Raw genomic sequence first — 19,424 nt, forward strand, 5'->3', positions numbered from 1 at the left:
GGTGACACTTGGTTTGGTGACACCCTACCCACGTGGGTGTGCTGCTATGAAAGCCTGTCCGACGCCATCTGTTGCTAGCTGACTATAAATAGCTACATGGTACGATCATGGCGCATTATAGAAATATTTTGTCGTACTTTATTTCATATCAGGACGGGTACTGTCTTCAACGCCTGTACAATGTAGGTAGCAACTAGCAGAAGCTAGCGCTAACATGATGCTAGCATCTATTAGGCACAAAACCTATTGAACTCTACAAGGAGCCCATGCTAATGGATTGTAACAGGAGTGTTCAGTGTTTTGTGGTATTGTGGTTTGCGGTAGCTTTACTGTAACCCCCTGCCTTTGAGGAATGTTTCGAGACGCGGCGCTCCCATGACAAGATATAAGGACATTTCTTGGTCGACATTGCAGATCCTCAGAGGAATTCATCGGGTGGTGAATTTTCACAGGAAACAAAATACGCAATTATGTGTTAGCCCATCAACACCGGTGTGGGGCGGTGAAAAGTGCTGAATGTGTCTCATATTATTTCAGTTTAATTACCAAATAATCCTCTCAATCTTGAAAAGTGTATTTGTAGAAACGGTGCCATTGTAAACATTTTGTATATAACCGCATGTGCGTTTCATGAACAATGCCAATGATTATACATAAAGGGGGTGCGATCTAATTTCGGTATCGTCTGACTGTGGGTTCAAACAACAGCAGGTGCCTGAGTTTGCTACTCCTCCAAGCGAGCTAAAACGCGTGGTCCTGTTCCGCAATCATTTGTATCGGCCGTTGGGTGTAGCTCTGTTCGGCAACCCTCTAAATCTCTTCGGCGGGCTGCTGCGGCCTCTGGCGACGGCGCTGGTTCCTGCGGCGCTGGTTCCTCCTGCGCTGGTTCCTGCGGCGCTGGGTCCTTCCTCCGCGTCCCCTTCCTCCGCGTCCCCTCCCTCCGCGTCCCCCCGCCGGGCAGCTGGGCTTCTTCTCCGGAGCCAGCACCAGGCCGTGCGCCTGCAGCGAGATGCAGGCGTGGGGCAGGCTGCCGAACCAGCATGTCACGTAGTCGTTGGGAGTTGCGGGTGACATGCCCTGGCAGAAGTCGAGCACCCCCGCGGCAGTCTTCTTGATGTAGTCCTTGCCCTTGCTGGTGTTGAGGTTCTCGCGCATCCGGTCAAAGTCGAGCTCGCCGTCAGCAGTGATATCCCCAATCGCTGTCATCGTGCAGTGGATGGTGGCGTTGAAGTTGTCCAGCTGGTCGCTAAGCGCGTTGATGTCATCTGCGTCGATGTCCACCTCCTCCGAAGTGTACGCGAACTTCTTGTAGGCCTCTCCGGCCTCGGCGAGGACCTCCAGGTCGAGGGAGTTCTGCTCGGAGCACGCCGTCCATTCGTCGATGCTGTCGGGGTTCTTAAGGCCGCCAGTCACACAGTAGCCCTCGGCGATATAAGCCAGAGCCTGTCCGATGGATTGACCCTCAGTTCCGATAATCGACTGCATGGCATCTCCCGTACGCTTGGCGTTGCACTGGAACTTGAGCGACATCACCAGACAAGCGAACATGAAGACTCCCTGCCTGTTGTCGGGCAGCTCATCGGACATCATCGAAGAGCAGGAGTTCAGCGTCGCCTTCGTCGCCTCCACCCACTGTTCGTCCGAGCTCAAAGAGCCGATGAAGGTGGTGGCGGTCTCAGCATTATATGACCCAGACTCATTGGCAAAGCCGGCACTGGAAGCGAAAATATTATGTTAGAACAGGTCATGCAGGATGGTGAATAGCTGACACGATTTCACAGCCTGTTTTGTAGCTGAACAGGCATGTTTGTGTGTGATACTGTCCTAAACTAATGAAACCGCTAGTTATTTGCTATTTGTTATAAGCTATTTGTTATAGTTAGCTACTAGTTATTGGTAGTCCTCTTTTTGGCCGCTGTTCTGACGCAATTCTGTTCTAGAATTTTGTTCAAGAAGTCGTAACTCAGAAAAAAAATGGCTTCCAGAGCCTGGTCAAATGATGGAAACTTGTCCAACAAAAAGAGGCATAGAGTGGGCGCCTCGCAATTCTAGCCTCTATCTGTCTATCTGAGACTAGGTTTATCATCTGATGGCATTAATCTGACCTTACATGTATGCGATGGATTAAAACTATTGTTACTCACGTTGCCTTACTCCAGCCCACGCAATTCAAACACGAGCTAATCTTAGCCCTGCCAAGCACCAAGTTACTTTCACAGTCACATGCTTCCCTTGCGTACAATGTTTTTAGCATGAATGGTAATAAATGCAAGTTCATTTGCTGCACAGATTGTCCTGCCACTAAGCAGCAACTATCACCTTTTGGCGACGCAGAGAATTTTGTCGTACACTCCCCCGTTGACTTGCTCGCAGGAGGGAAGCTCTAGTGAGACGTAATCGTCAGGAAGGCAGCCGGCTACCCTCATGGTCTCCAGCGTATCGTCCAGCATCTCTAGGACCTCGCCTGACTCCATGGAGCCAGAATCATCGCCTAAAATCAGCACCAGACACCCGGAAAATTGATCAAAATAGCTTCATGAAAGCATTCTCCAAGTGTAATGAAGTGATTTGAAATAAACCCAATGCACACGGAAAATTGATCAAAATAACTTCATAGAAATGTAGTGTTGTCAAAATTCAATAAAATCATACAAGGGAACAGACATTGAAATGCCTATCAACGACTAGGACTCAGCAATAAATCGCATTTAGTTGATCCGTTAGGTTGAAAACTCATTAAACCTATATAATGTTGTGCCGTACATACCCTCACCTTTGGTCGCGGCCAGCAGTGCCAGAAGTACGGGCAGAACCCAGAGACGGCCGAACAGCGCCATGGCTCAGCTCCAGAGCGGATTAGCTCAGCGGCGATCAGCGCAGCTCCAGCGGCGATCAGCGCAGCTCAGCTCCGGCCCGGCCAGCGCAGCTCACTGATCGGTCCAGCGGCAGCTCCCGGTGGTTTTTATTGGCGCGGGTTGTGTGCCAGTCATCCAGTACTGCGGTAACTGGGCGGCGGTGGAGTACCCCCTGACCCCCCCCCCTGACACCCTGCCCCCTCCTCCCCCGCGGGGCGGACCCACACCCAGGGTCATGCGCAGCCTCGAACGGAACTAGTAGTGGCGGCACGCCCGGCAGTGACCCGGGTGGGACTGCCACGGCAGCACAAAATGTTTTGTGTTCTCACTGTTCAGTGAGTCATGACAGACAAAATGTGCGACTTTTTTGGGGGGACGTAGAGTGGCGGCCATAGACATGGACATTTACATATGATTATGGATAACTCATCTTCTAATGACTGCTTTGACCAATATTTAATTGTAAGGGATAGACAGGGTTTGGACACCCCTCGGCGTGGCTGAATCTAACGTGTCCCCTAAAATTTGTCTATATTAGATTTCAGGGCACATGCCTACTTATATTCAACCGTTTCATATATTACACTCCCTCTCTCAGTCTTTCTCTCTAAACAAAATGACGCTTATCATATTTATATTTACTCGTACTGTCAAAATTACAAATCCTTGTTGTGGTGCTTGCCGACTGGTGACTACACTGTTAGATACATTTACTAACTTCCGCCGCGCTCCGCGTTATCCTGGTAAATCTCACTAACCTAAGTCGTGTTAAATGGACATTAACACGCTTTTGGATTGCGTTGATGTGGACTTGGCACGCTTTGGGTTCGTGAGATTTGCTAAGATATTGGATAATACGGGACTTAGTAAATATTATTTTGAGTGTACAGGAAATCAGTTGTTCTGGCTATGTTTACCAGCTTCATAAACACGTGCATAGCACAGCTGGTCTCAGTCGCGCACCGTTCCATTATTGGGTCAGTGGCGCTTTGGCCAGTTGCATTTCCTTGTTATACCATGGGCGAAAATTTAGGGCTGATAATCCCGGGACTTTTTGGCAATCCCGGGATCCCGGGATTTTAGAAATGCAATCCCGGGATATCCCGGGATCCCGGGATTGAGCAGTTTTTATTTTAACCTGTCTACAAAGCAGAATTTTCTTGCAATATCGTATGTATATGGCGCATCCTTACCATCATAAACACAATACCAGGCATACACCTTCACCCCGAACAAATATAAGAGCATGAATGACATTGATCATTGTATTTCTTGTTTATATTTCGAGTCAGGATACAGTAGACGTGCCTACGGATTGTGGTCGTCTGACCAGCAGCATGTCCTAGTCACATTCACTTGTCTACACTTGAGGAAGCAAAGTGCATCAACGACTTCGTCGCCGAGACTCGACCGCACTTTTGTGACGATATTCCCGACAGTGGAAAACACTCGTTCCGATTCAACGCTCGTAGGAACTATGCCCTTCAGCCAGTTGTAGGACAGCGCTACCATGCCTGTCCTTCCTGAGATAGGTAAATTTTCCAATTCTTTCCTTATGGCCTTCGTCATCATCAGAGAAGATTGCGAAAAGTTAATCCCAGACGGGCATGAACTGGTGCCTTGCTCTGGAGCTTTTACCTCATCTAGAGCTTGTTGAAGCATCGACTGAAGAGACGGCGCTGATTCAGGATCATCAGCGTCCATCACTTCTGTATCTACACCTACTTCGGTATCATGCATCTGTTCTCCCAATCTTTCCATCATGTGGACAACTAAGTCCTGTGCTTCCTTGCGAGAGGCACTAGGAAAAATATCTTTCCAGTCTCTGTCTGCCGACATTTTGTTATGGAGCGATTGTAGGACTTTAGCCGCACGTGACCGTCTCTGTCGGATGCGCTGTTTCAACGCATCAGACAGTTTACATGCAATCGCGCAGTCCTCCTTGTCAAGCGCGCTTAACATAAACTTTAGAGCAGCTTCAGCCTCCAATAGTCCACTTTCTCTCCTGCATAGCGCTTCTGCTCCGAGTTTCATGATTCTCAGGCAGCGAATGAGCGCAGGTATGGCGGCATATTCATAATCATCGATCATTTTCATACGTTTGTCTCCTATGTCAATGAGTGCTTTGTGGACAGCTGCTTTGAGGTTATCAAATCGTTCTAGCATGTCATACAAACTATTCCATCGGGTTTTACAGTCTAGCACTAGCATCAGTTCCTGCCCACGCTCCTCTCTGACGTATTTCTGAAGGACTTCATTTCGTACGAGCGATTTTCTAAACCAGCGGACAATGTTTCTAATGCTTTTAACGACTGGAGAGAGCGAACTATGTAGTTCGTGGTGACCAGTAGCACCAGTACACTGAAAACAATTTAACCCAAGGCTGGCGAGTAAACCGGTGTTTTACGGGTACCCCTATCCGCAACCATTTTTAACCACCCTCCCAGGAGTAGTGCTAGGTCCCATTGCGGTGTAGTCGTACTTGCTCTGAGCGGATATAACCGCTGTCAGCGGACAAGTCCGCTGAGAGCAGGGACAACTACACTGCAATGGGACCTTACTGTACTCCTGGGAGGGTGGTTAAAAATGGTTGCGGATAGGGGTACCTGCAAAACACCGGTTTACTCGCGAGCCTTGGGTTAAATTGTTTTCAGTGTAGTGTTTTCTTCCACGTTGTCGTCCTCATCCTCGTCATCACCGTCGGATTCATCTGACGAGTTCACCTGCAAGGCGACAATATCCTTACCTTATTAATCTATATAAGATGTACATATATTAAGGGGTCATCCTGCTGTGTTGGCTCCTCGGATTATTTGTAGATGAAGATTTACGACTCTTTATGCTTTAAGGAGAGTAATTGCGCGATGCGGATGAAACTGAGCTCGATGCTCTTAAGCCTTGTTCTCTGGGTGAAATGTTGTTTGTTCTTTGACTCTTATGAAGTGAAATCGCACAGTAAATGATACGAACTTTGGTGCACAATTTTCTACCATTTCGTCACTGTTATTCTATTTTCACGCTAGGTGCCTATATCAGATGTATGCATAATTGTATACTAAGCTCACCTGGTTAGGTCCACCACCACCACGGTCGTCATCTGCTTGTTCAGAGGTCTGCCCGGCGTCACCCGAGTACAGAGCGTCGACAACGGCGAGGTGAACACCGTGTGCGAAGCAGAGTTGGTGCTCACATGGCAGTGACTTCCCGAATTTCACCATCACCGAAGCTCCGTCGGTTGTGACGCAGGTGACGTGCTTACTGAGTTCAAGGCCAAATTCTGCCAGCTTGCCCTGCAGAAGATCCAGACATTTCTCTGCTGGCATCGATCCGTGACAACGCGCGACACCGAGACCCCACATGTTACCTTCGCAGTGGACAGTCACGCTCATATAGCGACGGTTTTTCAGGGACGTATACTCGTCGATCGTAAGTGAGAACCGTTTGCCATTTGACAATTCTTCGGCCAGTTTCGCCTTCACGTCACACTTCAGGCGAGCACAGTGTTTGAGGACACGCCGGCGGATCGTGTTGTGATGGGTTGGAAGGTTTTTATATCCTTTAGCAGCCAAAAGTCCGCGTAGGTCCGGTGAGGTACAGAAAACTGTAAAAGGTATCCCATCTCTCGCGCACATTCTAGCTAGGATAGCATCCAGGTCGTCGTCCGTTTTGGAAACATAGTAGCAATCTAAGGTCTTCATTCCTTTTAGATGCGGTGCCGTGGTTTTAGCGCTCTCACCTTGACCTTCGCCGGACACGTTTTGCGGCGTCTCTCCGGATCGGGATGGTCCAGCAACACTCATACCACCATGCTTGCTCCTGAGGTGGACGTGAAGTCCTTTGGTGGAACCTCCAGATATTTTCAGTACCTTTTTACAAAGACGACACTTTGCTGTGTGGCCATCTTGACTTCTTAGATAATGTTCCCACACCGCACTGCCTTTAAATTCAGCAAAATCCGACATTTTGGCAAAGTTAGCTATAGCTTATCACAAAGGCACGTAATTAATAATTATTCACTGACGGTAACCATGCCCAGGGCGCCCGGCCAGCCTCATGGATCGTCCAGCCACGGGGCACTGACAGTAACTGAGCCACCAGACGTGCTCCCACAGTCACACAGAGAAGACGGCCGACCTCCTCCCACTCGATGGACTCGAATTCGATAGTCGGCATGGTATGTCATCGTGCAAAATGATCTGTTAAACCGAGTACGCGAGGGACGTCGCGGGGAGCGAGAGATGAGCCGAGAGAGAGCTCGTCTCTCGCCACATTGTGAAGGCTGAGACGGTGTGAAACAATGTCAATTAGGTATATAGTTATGTAACCAATACTTGTGCATAACGACTTTGCACGGCGTAAGTAAGATCTTTGGACATAAAACTGCACTGTAATGCGTTGTTACTCACTTACCTTTTTTACATACCTACTATCAGCTACACTTTATGAACGATGTTTCTGTACGGAAAATATCGGGATCCCGAAATCCCGATGCTTCTAATCCCGGGATTCGGGATTAATACAATCCCGGGATCCCGGGATCCCGATCCCGGGATTATCAGCCCTAGGCGAAATGGCTACACGAATTCAGCAGCTTTTCCGCCAGCACAAGTCACAAGACCAGGGATTTTTTTTTTTGCATATCAATGCATCAAATGCAAAGCAGGTAACATGTATTTTTCAGGTGTGGCCAAATTAGCTCTCTATTGATTATCACAGAAATGGATAAAACGTAGCTTCAATGTGTGAGGGCAATGATTATATGTTAGCCAAAACAACGATTGACATCAGCTACAAGGCCAGTTGTTTCTAATCATGCCTTCACAAACCACCATGACAACGCGTTTCGATATCTTTATGGTACTCCACTCCCGCCTGTTTTGACCTTTTTACACAACGAAACGCATGACATGGGCGGTTAGCGGCCGGCAGTACGCAGGCCGGCTATAAACCGGAACTGGCGACTTCCGGTCGGTTCTGACCGGTAATTGACCAGTGAGTAGGGGCCCATCCGGCCGGGAGTCCGGCCCGCGGGGCGGCTAGGAAGGGAAGGATAATTTAGGGGTTATGTTGCTGACGATTTGACGCGATTCGGTTTGACACGGCTGGTCCACGTGGTTGAGCTGATGTGATGAATGCTGATGGAAAGGTAATGTGATTAGCGTTGAATGCTAATGTTGGCTGCTGTGTGTCTTGAGGAAGGCAAAGTGTCATGGCCTTAGGGTAGAATGCTGGGAGGATATAGACATCCTTTTCTATGTTTATTTTTTTTGCATTCCTTTGACATAAAGGAAAACGGTTGGCTGCTTTTAAAATTTCTCTTCAGTTCAGCATTCGCCGGATTCATGCCGTTTCCTTGGATTGTAATGCATTGTGGCACGGCTGAAAGTAGCCGGTCACCACTTGAACTGCTAGCAGTGCATACCGCTAGTAGTTCTCCTCTCGTTGTGAGAGGGAATGTAAGGATTGTCAAGGCAGAGACTACCATCCGCCACCGTCGGCACCACACAACTCCAAGGGAGGGGGAGACTCCCGATGTGGGCTCGTGTCGGTAGCTCTGCGCTTGACTAGGATGAAACGAGTAACCGATCTAGGATCGTACTGATTTATTGAACAAAAATTGGCACACTATATGTGGCCAATGGCCATCAAACACCGAAAACCTATTTTTCTGCTTCATTTGAGCTGGCAAATACTGTTGGTAAGGCTCGATTCAGGCTGGTGGTAAGGGGGTTGTGATGTGTACCTACCTATGGAAAAACATTGTAATCACGTTTCCAAACATGCACTTTTGTAGGTGGGGCATTCCACGATAGATCGTACCACTTTTTTCCAATTTGACACCCTCATCTCTCGGAATTTGACGAGAATTGGTCTCAGGGGTAATCAGGGACTCTGAATCCACCTGTAACAATTTCAGGCTTATCAGATAAGTATTTTTTGAGTTATGGTGTATAACATTTTTTGGATCCTGCTTTGCAGCGCTAAGTTTGGCGGGCTGTAACTCTAAGACGGATTATTCAAATGCCAAATGTTATATAACATTGAACTTGCAATGAAACAGAGATTAATATGTATTTTTGAAATTTCGAAAAATACGTTATTTTTGATGTATGACATATCGAGTTTTCTTTAATTTGTATTTTTTCGACTTTGGGACCAAATTTTTTTGAATTTTTATTTTTCTAAAAAAAATGTTTAGCTCATTGTTAACAAATATGCAAAAAATTAGGAAGGTGTTCTTTCTATAAATGTATTTATTTTACGTCACGATAACGGTTTCGAATAGTGATTTCGGGAGGGGAGCTTACAAATGGCGTGGTAAAGCTGCCTAGTGACATCACGGGTTACTGAAATTTCAATTGAAGTCTGAGTCATCTGAAAAAAGTGAAAAGAGGGTTCATCCAACCCTCTTTCCTATAAGCGCGAGGGTGAAAAAGGCTGTTTGGTTCTGACATTGTTTTGGACGCCAACGACCATATCTGTCCGAGATGAAAGTTACAGGACGCATACATGGTGTCCTCCAGAGGTCTCACAACTTGTATATCTGGGAATTTTTAGGGTAACGTGAGTCAGGTCGGTCACGTGACATCACTGTTATAAGTCAATGGGGAAATATAAAAACTGTTATTTTGGCGCCGAGAATGATCTAAAACTATCCCACACGTACATGGTATCGTGAGTTCATGCACTTCTTGCAAAGTCCAATGCTTTTGTTTTGCATTGGTAACCTTGCGTGACGTCATTTATGACGTCACTAGGGTCGCACGAGTTTTTCGTCAATAACCCCCGATCAAATGGAGCTAGAGAGTCGGGAAAGCCACCAATGGACTCGGGAAGACCTTCCGAATCAAATGATATGCCATATGATACCCTTTGCCCAGCTTCGTGACCTGAGGCGCTCTGACCTGACCTTGATCCGAGGTCAACTACTTAAGTTGACCTCACCCTAGCAAAAAGTATACCATTCGATGCACCTGAGCTAGGCGAACACAATGATGCCAAAATCGTGGCTCTGCGGTCATTTTTTGCGAAGTTATTTACTAAAAACCGAACCCGTAACTTCAGTCACTTGACCTGACCTCAGACGCTACCGGTTAAATTGAGACCTTAAAATCGGGTACCAATCGTTGCGACTTGTTGCGGCACACACGCTCGTTTTTTCCGCGAGGCTCTAGCTGTTAGAAGCGAAATGGCGTGCTGGGGTCGTATCAACCCCTCCGAAACCCATTTTGTTTGCGGGAAAATGAGGATTTTATAGAAAGAACACCTTTCTAATTTTTTGCATGTCGATTTGCAATGACATGAAGTTTATTTTGAAAAAATAAAAATTTGAAAAATTTTGGTCCCAAAGGTCATTAGAGGCAAATGAAAAAAGATTAAGGTTTTTGCTCAACAATGAAAATTTTTCTTTGGAATTTTTAAATGGTAGTATTAATTTTTGATTCATCGCAAGCTTAGTGTTGTTTACTGTTTGTTGGTAGCTTAACCCGTTCTTGAGTTATGGGCCATCAAACTCACCGTTACAAACCGAAATTAAAAAAATGTAATGCAATATAACTCAAAAAGTTTTGTTCTGAGAAGTCTGATATTTTGCTAGGCGTCTTTGGGGCCTATGATTACCCCTAGGACGAATTTTCATTAAAATCTGAGAGATGAGGGTGACGGGCCTGGTACGATCTATCGTGGAATGCCCCAGGTGCTTCTCACTTCTCTTCCTGAGGACAATTCATTCATGTCCTAAGTTTTCTACATACAGTCTGGATGACATAAGTATAGTGTTGCCGACGGATTGGGATGCATCCACGGTGCACGAGCAGCCAATCGCCGGGGCGCCCGGTCACACGGGTTACCCCCCCCCCCCCCCCCGGACCCTGTCAGGCATAGCCCCGGGCGCGACACCACGTGACCTCGGTGGCCGGCCCGCACGCTGCGTGATCCGTCCTAGGGGACAAAGCCGACGCAGCCGTCGGTAACTCGATATTACAATCGGAAAACTCGATGCTGTAGCCCATGATTTAGCTTTATGCTGACACAATTTGACACAAAAGGCTGGAGCTGACTGGCACAATAATGTCGTAAACCCATCAAAGAAGACAAAATGTAACCGGAAACAACCGGAAATAACCAGTAAACAGCCGGAAAACAGCCGGAACCAAAGCGGCGGCGGATACCGCATGGCTCCGTCCGCCTTTGCAGCTCTATATGACGCTATTAACAATTTCTGACAGCCCAAGGACTGTGGCGATTGTGAATCATCATCGACAGTCATGCTAGCAAGGCATGTGTCACCTGTTTGACACTGGTCCAATGGCGATGTCATTAGACGGCTCCCGTTTATGACACACCAATGCCTGGCATAAGAGATAAGAGATCAGTCGCTTTTTATCTCAATTGAATATGTAGTTTATTATGCAATTGTGTTCAAAACACGATGATCTATGATGCATGATGTTACTAACACATGGCTCCTGACAGGGTAACGCTTGAATTTATTGCCAGGAGCACTCAGATGACCGTAATTGACGGAAGGGAATGGGTGTTTTAGTCTTCTTCTTTCAAATGATCTCCGAAGCTAATTAAGCGTGCTCGGCGGTGCGTCGTTAGAAAGACTAACATAAATGCTCCTGATGCACTTTCGTTTTATTGATTGACGTTTGTCAATATCCAGCGCATGTTGGACAAAGGACGTGCGTAAGAAATAAGAATGAACGATGCATTTCCCAAACACCAAGCTACTATTTATGCAGCTACTATAGGTCCAGGTCAGGTTAGACAAGGTCTCTTTACACTTAACTTGATATTTGGTATTAAAGTCATGTGACACATGTTTGCCTAATGTGTGCCGTTGTAAACACTCTGTAACATGTCATAACTTTGTGTGCATTTGAGGTCATTTTTATGCACGCCTGCTGCTTCGTCCCTTTCAATTTTGCTCATATCCCACATTTTTAGCTTTGTGTCTCAGTTTTGGATAAAAACTCATTCTTGGTTAAATGGATACCTACTGGATAGTACCTACTTTCCATAAAGTTCATCGATCACAACCGTCCAAAATCCATAATCCAGCGACCATTTTCCAGTGCATGCTCAGCTTCCAGCGACACCAGTGTCTGGAACTCGGCCTAGTTCCCGTAGTAGCCACCAGGCGGCGCTACGCTCGCGCTTTCCAATCGCGTGATGAGTTCGCCCCTCAATGATCTGGGAATATCGTGTGGTGTGGGAAAAGACTGAAAATCTTAACCCTCGCCGGACCTATTGGTTTTCTACATACGCGCCGGCCGAGGGGGGGGGGGCGGGTACGACCCCCCCTCGCCGTTTCGCCTCTGGTGGAGCTAGCGCGTCGCGGAAAAAACGAGCGTGTGCGCCGTTACGAGACGCAGAGATTGGTACTAGGTCAACCGGTGACCTCTGAGGTCAGGTCAAGTGCCCTTAGGTACGGTTCAGTTTTTGGTGAATAACTTTGCAAAAAAAAAAAAACGGCCGCAGAGCCGCGATTTTGGCAGCATCGTGTTCCGCCTCCCTCAGGCGCGTCGAATGATATACTTTTTGTCCGGGTCAGGTCAACTTGGGGTGTTGACCTCAGGTCAAGGTCAGGTCAGCACCCCCAGGTCACGAAGTTGGTCGAAAGAGGTCATGTCGCATATAATTCGATTTGGCAGGTCTTCCTGAGTCCATTGGTGGCTTTCCCGACTCGCTAGCTCAATTTGATCAAGAGTTATTGACGAAAAAACTAATATGACCTTGACGACGTCATAAATGACGTCACGCAAGGTCAACATTGCAAAAGTGACGCATCTAACCTTGCAAGGAGTGCATCAAATCACGATTCTGTGTGCTTGAGATAGTTGGAGATCGTTCCCGGCGCCAGAATAGCAGTTTTCATTTTTTCCCATTGACTTATAATGGTGAGGTCACGAAAATGACCTGACCTCATATGACCTTTAGGAAAAATCCGAGATATATAAGTTGTGAGACTCATAATGTATACTAGATCCTGCAAGTTTCATTTCCCTGTGACATCTCCTCTGGCAGTGAGGGCGTTGCGAAGTTGCGACATCTGAAGACCGTGCAGAGGTTCACTTATGACGTCATAGGTCAGTGACCTGACCTGACCCAAAAATGCGGTTGGTGTCAAAAGATCCGGCTTGAATCAAAGGTCAGGTATGCCAAGTTTCAGCTCTCTATCGCCAGCGTGCTCGGAGCTATCGCGAAAAAACCCTATGGGGGGGGGGGCGGCACCCGCCCCCCCCCCGGCCGGCGAGGGTTAATATATCGGGATGTGTGTGTGTTTTTTTTGTCGAAACATGATATACAGGATTCCTGATTAGATATCTATTTCTGTTTTACTTTTGCCTCGGCTACCGTTCAGCTCACGCAGCATTCAAGTTTGCCGTGGCCATTAGTTTCTATAGACCACACTAGAGATGTCAATCGGATACCAACTTTTTTGGTATACCGATACCAAACCGATACCGACTTGGTATTTGGTATTTCAATCGTAATGTGTTTGGTATTTTGTTGGTATCATAAGCCCTCACTAATGCATAAGAGGCTAAGAAATCGGTAAAAAGTAGGCATTTCCCTCAGTTTCCCAAGTTGGTTTGGTTTCGGTATTTTCCCGTGGTTTCGGTTGGTATTTGGTTTGGTATCGGTACTCCGATTTTCCGTAATTGACATCACTAGACCACACGCATTTCGATTGTCCATCAGTAAGGCGTAAATTTAGTTGAAAAGCATCTACAATGCATCAACGTTACATCTCAGTATAGGCATCGGTTTACAAGGCCGATCACCAGTCAACTAAATAAACAGTTGTGCAGTAGGGACTTAAACATCTAGAGTCTCTGCCCCCGAATGTCGGTAACACCTAGGCCAAGAGCGTTATTTCTTAGTTGTACGTCGTCAAGTCAGGTACGTCACGTATTTTGTACACAGATTCTTAATTTTATTAATGAGGATATCGTTACAGATGTCTGGAATGAGACGAGATCAATTTAAATGTTGGCATCACTTTTCATATATTGGCTTCTTTGTGTGTAGTCAGTAGTGTTTTAATTTGCGTCATCGAATGAGATACGCGGTTACTCGAAGAAAAACATCAATAACCTCGTCTCTCTCTCTCTCTCTCTCTCTCTTTCTCTCTCTTATATAGTGTTTCTCTTATAATCCCTGATAAGAAAGCGTCATCGTCAATAGGAAGATAGATAAGATAAAAAGGAGTGAAAGAGCGAGAGAGAGAGAGAGAGAGAGAGAGAGAGAGAGAGAGAGAGAGAGAGAGAGAGAGAGAGAGAGAGAGAGAGAGAGAGTGAGAGAGAAAGAGAGAGAGAGAGGGGAGTAAGGGAGGGAGGGGTTCGAAACGAATGGAAGAGATGGGTCACATTTCACTAGACCGCCCATTAAATTCCCATTTGCGTCGGGAGCTCACTCGGCAAGTCTTCACGTCCATTTTCCGGTAAGAGTTATGACCGGCCGACAATTGGGTTTCAAACGCAACCAATGATTCCGCTGTTCAGGAGAGGAAGTTTGTTCTGCACAAAGGAAATGAAGTGGGAAGTTTGGGGCAGTAGAGGAACGTGCTTTCACCCATCGGTGCTGGGGGAGGGGGGGGGGTACTGAGGTGATAGAGGGGGATTGTTAGGCAACTAATGCATCTCAGCTTCCTTCTACTCAGGTCCCAGAAGTCTGAACTCAGAATCGTGTTGGCTTTTATCAAACCAGCCTTGGCAGCTATTCCTGCAATTATGAATTTATTTGTTTCTGAAACAAGACCCCTCCTCTAACTCTTGAGCAATTGACGTATGTGTGGGGTGGAAAATGAAATTCGACACCTACTGTTGCAGCCCCAATCTGCATCATCACATCGCCAAGACCATTAACAAGACAGGTTGGGTGTCCAATTTCCCAGCACGGGGCATTTGTTAGCGGTGTACGTTTGGCAACAAGGATGCGGCCCGACGTTGGAATAACAAACGCAATACCCCGTTGACGTTGCCAAATGTTCTGTCACTTGCCATCGCACAAACTGGCGATTTTGATTCCTAGATTGATGCACTTAACTGCTTGGAAGCTGCCTAATTATCGCTATTGATCAATAATTATACAGTGTGACTAAAATAAGCCTGGATAACATTTGCCTTCACTAAACATCGTATCTCTATATGCCTTTCATCGGAATGCCAGATGCCCTGCCAAGCTGCAGAGTTAAAAAGGTATAGACGAAATGCATTAGACGATTGCAGTTTTATCGATTTCATGAATCACGCACCATTCATATTAATTGGCTTAATCCTGAAGCAAGGGGTTGATTGAATAACATTGCAAGCGTAAGGCTGCTAACGAAAGCATAATGAACGTGCTAAATGCATTCATTTTAGTGCAGTTTTATGTTTGTATCGAATTAATTACAGCCCAGATCATTAAACAGTTTCTACGAATTTGAGTGCCGGTATGCTAACGCCCGCCGGCGATCGCGCGGCGATTCTCTATCGCCACGGTCTCAGATTTATCGCCCATCATCTCCCCGCCCCTGCTCTCCCCTCTCTCTCCCCTCCCTCCCTCTCCCCGCCCTCCGACCGCGCGCGCCTGCGTTGCTGACAGACCATCACTTAGCGCAGACCCGGCCCGACTCTACACCGTAGGTGACGTCACAGGTCGGGAGCGACGGAAAAATCAGCAACAACTGGCAGACGTGTTTCAGAAGGCGGCAAAAGGAGCTTTGAATACAGAATAATTGTTTTTTTTTTCACCATGTGGAGGACTTTAAATAGGGTGGATTGGAAAGATACATTTTGTGGTCATGCATTGATGCCACCTGCATTTAATTCCTATTTCTTGGCGAATTCATTTAAAGTGCCCTGCCTATTGTTAAGTTATTTCGATTTTCGATATTTTTATCATCGTTACTAAGTTTTTTAGCTTGAATATTATAATATCCAAGAAAGCGTTCAGGTTCTCAAACGTTCAGATTTCCATCCCTTGCTAAGATAATTGAAGTTTTTTTTTCGCCAGCGTCTGAGGAGCCCACCCCTCGGCCTAATGAGCGCCCGGCCCAGCGGGGGACCGACTCGTGAGTCACGAGTTCCCTGCGCAGACCAGCACAGCACCACCAGCTGAGGGCATTAATGGGGCAGTTCAGAGGACAGGTATGACATACGTCCGTCGTTTAGCGCAGAGAGCACCCCATATGTAAACGGACGTAATTACGGCGTGCGTTAGAATTTATAACATGGTCGTCACTCCGTGGCATGGAGATTTTATCGAAGCTGAATCCGTATATTTCAATCGAGAATGGCTTTTAGTTTTGACCCTTGTGGTACGAAATCTTCCTTCAGAAGATAAGGAGGAAATGATTATTATGGGCATTTCTTGAATGCCTGTTCACTGTTGTGCATGGACCTTGGCACCAAAGCAAATATGCTACTGTTAGATGAGTATTCGCAGGTAACATAAGCAGGACAGGAGTTACACCTGCAGATCACTGTGAGTCATACCATTGATGCTAAACTGATAAGCACATATTTGTCATTAACTATACTGAAAAAAAATGAAATGCACTGGCACTGCATATACGCAGCTCGACGTGGGACTGCAGCCATAACTGGGCATTGGCTTGTGGTTATTTTTGGAACAATAAACAAATAAACAAGCTGCTTGGTGAGCGACTATTGTCCATTCAACAACAATGGACAATGGTCATAGATCTGCAATGCTTAGTTCATTCAAATTTCCAACATTCCCTGCATTGCATTAGGTACTCATATCTCCATACCTCAGAGCGTTTTTATGAATTCCTGCAGATAGGGTAGATTTATTGCATGCGGTCTGGTTCTGGTCCATTAGTGAATCCATTACCGTCAAAATCAACATCAGCCTTTTTATCTCCCCTTCTGGTTGAAGACAACACAACATAAGACCCATGGCTGAGAATAGGTATTCAATCTAGAATAACTACATAAATGGAAGATGGATTCGAGCAAATGTGCTTGCCTACAACCTTGCTGTAAATCTATATTTATGACCAGCAGTTGTTGTTCTATTGTCTTCTGAGTGTTTCCTCCATTTGTTTTCCTCTCATGGCTGCCAAGCCGTTGGAATCCCACTCCAGCTGGGTGGCTTTAGAGTGATTCGAGCTGCACTTAGGACGGAATCCAAGGCACGCGCCACCCCAAAGTAGTGACGTCATTGGTAACCGATGCCGGTCTGAGGAGGGTATTGGAATGCGGCGGTGAGCGCTCTGGGAATGGGAGGGGGAGAGAGATGGGAGGAGGAGGGGAGGAGAAGAGAAGAGAAGAGAAGAGAAGACGAGAGGAGAGAGAGAGAAGAGAGAGAGAGAGAGAGAGAGAGAGAGAGAGAGAGAGAGAGAGAGAGAGAGAGAGAGAAAGAGTAAGAAAGAGAGGGAGAGAGAGAGAGAGAGAGAGAGAGAGAGAGAGAGAGAGAGAGAGAGAGAGAGAGAGAGAGAGAGAGAGAGAGAGAGAGAGAGAGAGAGAGAGAGAGAGAGAGAGAGAGAGAGAGAGAGAGAGAGGCGGTTTGGCACGGGTGGTCTATGGTGAGGACAAAAGGGCGTTGGGAAGGGGTAAAGCAAAAAGATAGTGAGAGCTTTAGTAGCAAAGTATGTAAACCGTTGACAGCGACATGTTATGTCGACATGTTACTTATGACATGTGACATGTTACTTAGTTACGTATGTGTAGCTCTGTTATTGAGCTGTTTCAGCTATCCCAAAAAGCAACCCTATGCTTTCAATTTACATAGCTAATTCGCTTTGCAAAATTAGACCCATTTTCTCCAACTCCGCACAACCGTTTGCTCAGAGCAACGAGATTGTCCGTTTTTTCGGCATATCTCATCGACTGAGCAATAAACAGCAGAGGAAAGGATCCGGCTGTCTGGTGTTCAGCAAAACAAATGACCACTAAATCCCACTATAATTTGTGGTCACTCTGCAGTTTGTCTGAATTGGACGGGGCAGCGATGGTTTTGACCCTTGTTTGGCCGGTCGGCAGCTGACGGAACCTATGTAGATATTTTGCTTTAGACGTAACATTCACCCATTTCTAGTATAGCGATGAACAGATGGTAGACGCCAATGGCAATCTACAGATGAATGTTTTCCTGTTAATTTAGACGATATAACATGACCAATGCAAGATATACCTACTTTTTCAGCCTTATTATCCGTAGCTGTCCCTGGCCGCGGTGACAATGAGTGTGACTTGAGCGCACTTAATTCTCCATTGCGTAACGACTTTTGACAAGCGGAAATGTCAATGACTTTAGCGACAGTTTGATTAAATTTGATTGACTTTAGGGATTGACATACATGAGGATTTTACGTAAGGATAGCTTCTGACTACAATTGCTGTTTGCTGTATAGTTTTATTAGAATTTTCGTTTGAAAGCAAGGACTGTAAATATTGACTTAAAGAAATCTACGCCTGAACGCTTACATGTTCGCTGTCAAAGCTTCCATGGGACCAAACTCCATTTTAATGTAGCTGTTTAGTTTTACAGCCGGCCGTTCATGTAAATCACCTATGGTGTATCTTTGCATGGCTTGCAAAGACTGAGGAAGATGTTTTGTAAACATTTGCCATGGTGAGCAATCCATAGAGTCTGATAGATCAATAAGTTTTATCTGTACAAAGCTGACACATAGGTATGATTATACCGCTTTCTCTCAGCCATTTTAACCAGATACACCGTAACGTCACCACGACGATAACTAATGCATAGGACGATGTCATAAAATAGCGCTTTTCTACCATCTTACCGACGATATATCGCGCTAATTTTGCATAACAAGGCAAAGTTCTGAAACTTCAGCAACTGCGGGGATTTTCTCGAGCTCTTCAAGTTTTAATGCAAGCGCGGCCGGGACGCACATCGCTAGACGTTTGAGAGAGCCACGTTATCAGACACGGTGATAGAACCTGTTCGTGAATATATAAGACTCCCTACCCCTTTCATATCCGTGGATCTCTCGAGCTGCGCCGACAACGCACAGGAATGACTTGGGTCACAATACGAGACACGTGTTTTCTTGAAAAAAACTACGAAGCCATTTAGCATTGAGTAGCACTGACGCCTGCTAGTACTTTTCATCAAGCTGGCTTGTTGTAAGAACTCCTCTTGCGTTTGCTTTTTATCATGATTTAAAACTGAGCAGTTGCATCGTTTTTCGTACGCACCACTGATTTTGCTTCTTTGACAAATGGCTTACGATTCTCAGCGGTATGTTAAACACAGTCAGATACCATCGTTATCACGTCATCTATTCAACAAATGGGGAGATGGAACGACACAGTGGCGAAGCCGGAACGAGAAGCACTGGAACGGAACGGGACGACAGAGATACGATATGGTGGTTGACTGCCGAATTGATCAGCGGACACCACCGTCCGTCATACGCAATGAACGGGAACGAGTGTATGGATACGATTGCAGACGATCCATGACCCCCAGCATCCTAGAGGATCATCTTCGATCGGGTGAATCTATGAAAGTCTCAATTGGACACGGGTCTGATTTCTTGGCATCCGTGACAGGAATTGAGTCCGATTCCACTTCAGA

At 46.3% G+C, this 19,424-nt stretch overlaps 2 protein-coding genes across 2 annotated transcripts; both read right to left on the reverse strand.

Moving 5' to 3' along the window:
• Window positions 1-557: 557 nt before the first annotated feature.
• Window positions 558-3,000, reverse strand: LOC122374408. The gene is made up of 3 exons (XM_043353137.1): window positions 2,774-3,000; window positions 2,320-2,491; window positions 558-1,714 (listed from the first exon to the last, which is right to left on the reverse strand). The coding sequence occupies exons 1-3, from the start codon at window positions 2,835-2,837 to the stop codon at window positions 811-813; spliced, it is 1,140 nt and encodes a 379-aa protein (XP_043209072.1). The 5' UTR covers window positions 2,838-3,000; the 3' UTR covers window positions 558-810.
• Window positions 3,001-5,494: 2,494 nt separating this feature from the next.
• Window positions 5,495-7,028, reverse strand: LOC122374396. The gene is made up of 3 exons (XM_043353119.1): window positions 6,966-7,028; window positions 5,921-6,340; window positions 5,495-5,578 (listed from the first exon to the last, which is right to left on the reverse strand). Exons 1-3 carry the CDS (start codon window positions 7,026-7,028, stop codon window positions 5,495-5,497), a joined length of 567 nt encoding a protein of 188 aa, XP_043209054.1.
• Window positions 7,029-19,424: the final 12,396 nt, after the last annotated feature.

The sequence above is a fragment of the Amphibalanus amphitrite genome, unplaced genomic scaffold (assembly GCF_019059575.1).
Source record: "Amphibalanus amphitrite isolate SeventyFive unplaced genomic scaffold, NRLGWU_Aamphi_draft 001652F_arrow, whole genome shotgun sequence".
Classification (NCBI taxonomy): domain Eukaryota; kingdom Metazoa; phylum Arthropoda; class Thecostraca; order Balanomorpha; family Balanidae; genus Amphibalanus; species Amphibalanus amphitrite.

Excerpts from the sequence above, each read along its gene's own strand:
- LOC122374396 (XM_043353119.1), bottom strand. The coding sequence starts at position 7,028 with ATGCCGACTATCGAATTCGAGTCCATCGAGTGGGAGGAGGTCGGCCGT. Across the intron at positions 6,341-6,965 it reads GCCGTCTTCTCTGTGTGACT|TGTGACGTGAAGGCGAAACT; the intron begins GTGGGAGCACGT and ends GCTCGCCTGAAG. Across the intron at positions 5,579-5,920 it reads GTGGTGGTGGACCTAACCAG|GTGAACTCGTCAGATGAATC; the intron begins GTGAGCTTAGTA and ends GTCGCCTTGCAG.
- LOC122374408 (XM_043353137.1), bottom strand. The coding sequence starts at position 2,837 with ATGGCGCTGTTCGGCCGTCTCTGGGTTCTGCCCGTACTTCTGGCACTG. Across the intron at positions 2,492-2,773 it reads ACTGCTGGCCGCGACCAAAG|GCGATGATTCTGGCTCCATG; the intron begins GTGAGGGTATGT and ends TGCTGATTTTAG. Across the intron at positions 1,715-2,319 it reads ATTCTCTGCGTCGCCAAAAG|TGCCGGCTTTGCCAATGAGT; the intron begins GTGATAGTTGCT and ends TTTCGCTTCCAG.